Source organism: Geospiza fortis, unplaced genomic scaffold, assembly GCF_000277835.1.
Source record: "Geospiza fortis unplaced genomic scaffold, GeoFor_1.0 scaffold78, whole genome shotgun sequence".
Lineage (NCBI taxonomy): Eukaryota > Metazoa > Chordata > Aves > Passeriformes > Thraupidae > Geospiza > Geospiza fortis.
In genome coordinates, this window is record NW_005054339.1 from 3,157,277 (window position 1) to 3,160,181 (window position 2,905).

A 2,905-nucleotide genomic window follows, 5' to 3' on the forward strand; every position below is an offset into this window, starting at 1 on the left:
AGGCGGGCGCGGCCTCTCGGTCCCCTGGGCGGCAGCGGGCTCTGTCCCCTTCCCGCGGGACCGGGACTGAGGCCACCACCTCTGCTGATCGTCCCCCTTCTTCCCCAGCTGGAGCAGAGAGGCCGGCTGCAGCGCCTGGTCGCCAAAGATGTGAGTGCTGGGGGTGCCCGACTGCCAGTGCCAGCCTCGGGGACACTAAGGCACGGCCAGCACAGTACAGCCTTTCTCCCTGGAGAAGTCAGGGTGCTGTGCTGGGGTGCTCCCGTGCCTGGGGAGGGGTCCTGGGCAGCCCAGCTCACACCCTGCTCTTCCTGCAGGTACAGCCTCCAGATCCAGCCAGGATCCGTGTGCTGCGGGGACACCAGCTGCCTGTTACCTGCCTCGTCATCTCTCCTGATGACAGATTCATTTTTTCTGCTTCCAAGGACGGCTCCCTCATCAAATGCAAGTGTTCACCTGGGGCTGTGGCTGGCTGTTCCCAATCCCAACCCCTGCAGGGACCCAGGTGTCCTCTGAGGTGGCTTGGCCCGTGGCTGTTCTTGGATTGTGCATAATTCCAGGCTCTGTGGAAGGCTCACTGACACTTTGGGGAGTGGTGGGAGGCTCCCAGAGGGTGATTGTGACGATTTTCCCGCAGGGGAGGTGGACAGTGGGAAGAGGCTGTGCGTGGTGCCCGGGGGGAAGAAGGGCACGGAGGAGCGGCACATGGGGCACGCGTCCCAGGTCCTTTGCATGGCCATTTCATCGGACGGCAAGTACCTGGTACGGGCACAGGGGGGTTGGGATGGCCCTGGGGAGTGTTCCTCCTGGGGGTACAGCCTCATGCCCAGATGTGCCTTGCTGGGTTAAAGCAGCCCCTGTCCCCTGCTGGGCCAAGAACGGGTCCCTGGGACAGCCAAAGCCCATGGAGTGGGAGTGGAGGCAGGGGTGGGCTGTGGGTGTCCAGGGTGCAGGTCTCAGGTGTCCCCTGCTGCCTGCCAGGCTACGGGAGACAGGAACAAGCTGATCATGATCTGGGATGCAGCCACCTGCAAGCGCCTGCACATCTTCACGGGGCACCGCGACGCCGTCTCGGTGAGCTGGGGGCACTGGGCACAGTGCCGGTGGGGCCAGGCAGCTGTGTCCTGCTCGGCATCCCTCACTGCTGTGCTGTGTCCGTCTGTCTGTCCCCAGGGCCTGTCCTTCCGAAAGGGCACACACCAGCTGTACAGCGCTTCCCACGACCGCTGCGTCAAGGTCTGGGACGTGGCTGAGAACGCATACGTGGAGACCCTGTAAGACCTGGGGAAATCCCACTGACCCGCCAAGGGGTGCCCAGCAGCCCTGAGGAGGTGAGGGGGCAGAGGGCCCTGCTTGCCACAGCTGTTTGTCATCTCCTTGTGCAGGTTTGGGCACCAGGACATCATCTCAGGGCTGGACAGCCTGAGCCGGGAGTGCTGTGTGACAGCGGGGGGACGCGACGGCACCGTGCGGCTCTGGAAGATCCCTGAGGAGTCACAGCTCGTCTTCTCTGGGCACCAGTAGGTCTGGGGTGCGAGAGGGGGCTCTGGGCAGGTGTGTCCTGCTGGGGTAGTGCTGTGTGGGTGCCAGGAGCCCTGCAGGATCCCAAAGCACACCTGTAACTGCTGGCCATTGCCTCTTCTCCTCGCAGGGGTTCCATCGACTGTATCCAGCTCATCAACGAGGAGCACATGGTGTCTGGTGCAGATGATGGGTGAGCACAGGGCCAGGATGATGGCTGGGGTGGGCAGGGTGTCCCCTCAGCCCCCTCATCCCTCCCATCCCCGCAGGTCTGTAGCCCTGTGGGGGCTGACGAAGAAGAAGCCGCTGGTGCTGGCCCGGCAGGCGCACGGGGAGCAGGGCACCCAGGGCCTGCAGCAGCCCTGCTGGATCTCAGCCGTGGCTGCCCTGCGCAACAGTGACCTCCTGGCCACAGGTGTGTGGGGTGGCAGCCTGGGGGGGAAACCAGTCCTGCTCCCATCCCTGGGCTGGGGTGCATGACGGGCTCCTCTCTGCGCCCCAGGGTCCCACAGCGGCAGCGTGAAGCTCTGGAAGTGTGGTGAAGGATTTCGGAAGCTGGAGCACCTCTTGGACATCCCCTTGGTATGGATGGATGGGCAGGCTGGGAATTCTGGAGCTGGGCTGGAGGGTCTCTCAGCAGGGACTGCCCTTCTTGGGCTGCAGGAGAAGCCTGTGGGAGCCCCTCACCCTGCCCTGTCCCCTCCAGGTGGGTTTTGTCAACAGCCTCAAGTTCTCAGCAGCTGGTGACTTCCTGGTGGCTGGCATCGGGCAGGAGCACCGGTACTGTCCCCCCTCCCTGGTGTAGCTGCCTGCAGGTGCAGCTTCCCCCTCCTTGGAGTCTTGTTGGATGGTGACCCCCCCATCTCTCTCACCCACAGGCTGGGACGGTGGTGGAGAATCAAAGAGGCCAAAAACAGCATCTGCATCATCCCCCTGAAGCAGAAGACCACAGCCTCCAGCCCTGAATCCCCTGGCAGCTCCTAGCCCTCAGTCCCTGGAGCCACTGGAGCAGGTCATTCTGTCGCTGGAGCTGTGCCCCCCTCCTTGGTGCAGCCACCACTGTGCTTGGCAGGCTGTGCCTGGGGGTTGTCACACGGCCCCTGATTCTGCTGTTCCCATGTCTTGATGTGGCTCTGCCCTCTGCGAGGGTCTGTTCCCTTCTCTCAGGTTTGGCTGTACCTGAGCTCTGGAACAATCCATTTTGTAAAAAAAAAACAACACCAAAACCACTTTATTTACATAAATTACAAAAAAAAAAAATCACACTTTTGTTCACAGAAAAAGTCTACTCTTAAAAACTTGGTTGGGCTCAAATACCTGGGTCCTGTTGCTTGCCCTGAGCCTCCAACGCCCCCCAGGGCTCTGCAGGGGCTGGGGGCAGCAG

General features: G+C 62.3%; 1 protein-coding gene across 1 annotated transcript; it reads left to right on the top strand.

Moving 5' to 3' along the window:
• Nucleotides 1-21: 21 nt before the first annotated feature.
• Nucleotides 22-2,781, top strand: RRP9 (ribosomal RNA processing 9, U3 small nucleolar RNA binding protein; the record flags this gene model as incomplete). The annotated part of the gene is made up of 11 exons (XM_031058241.1): nucleotides 22-150; nucleotides 318-444; nucleotides 638-762; nucleotides 982-1,074; nucleotides 1,174-1,274; nucleotides 1,386-1,520; nucleotides 1,652-1,714; nucleotides 1,791-1,936; nucleotides 2,024-2,103; nucleotides 2,228-2,301; nucleotides 2,400-2,781. Coding segments are annotated over 11 exons (1,179 nt in total), but the record flags the coding sequence as incomplete, so codon positions are not given.
• Between the last annotated feature and the right edge of the window lie 124 nt (nucleotides 2,782-2,905).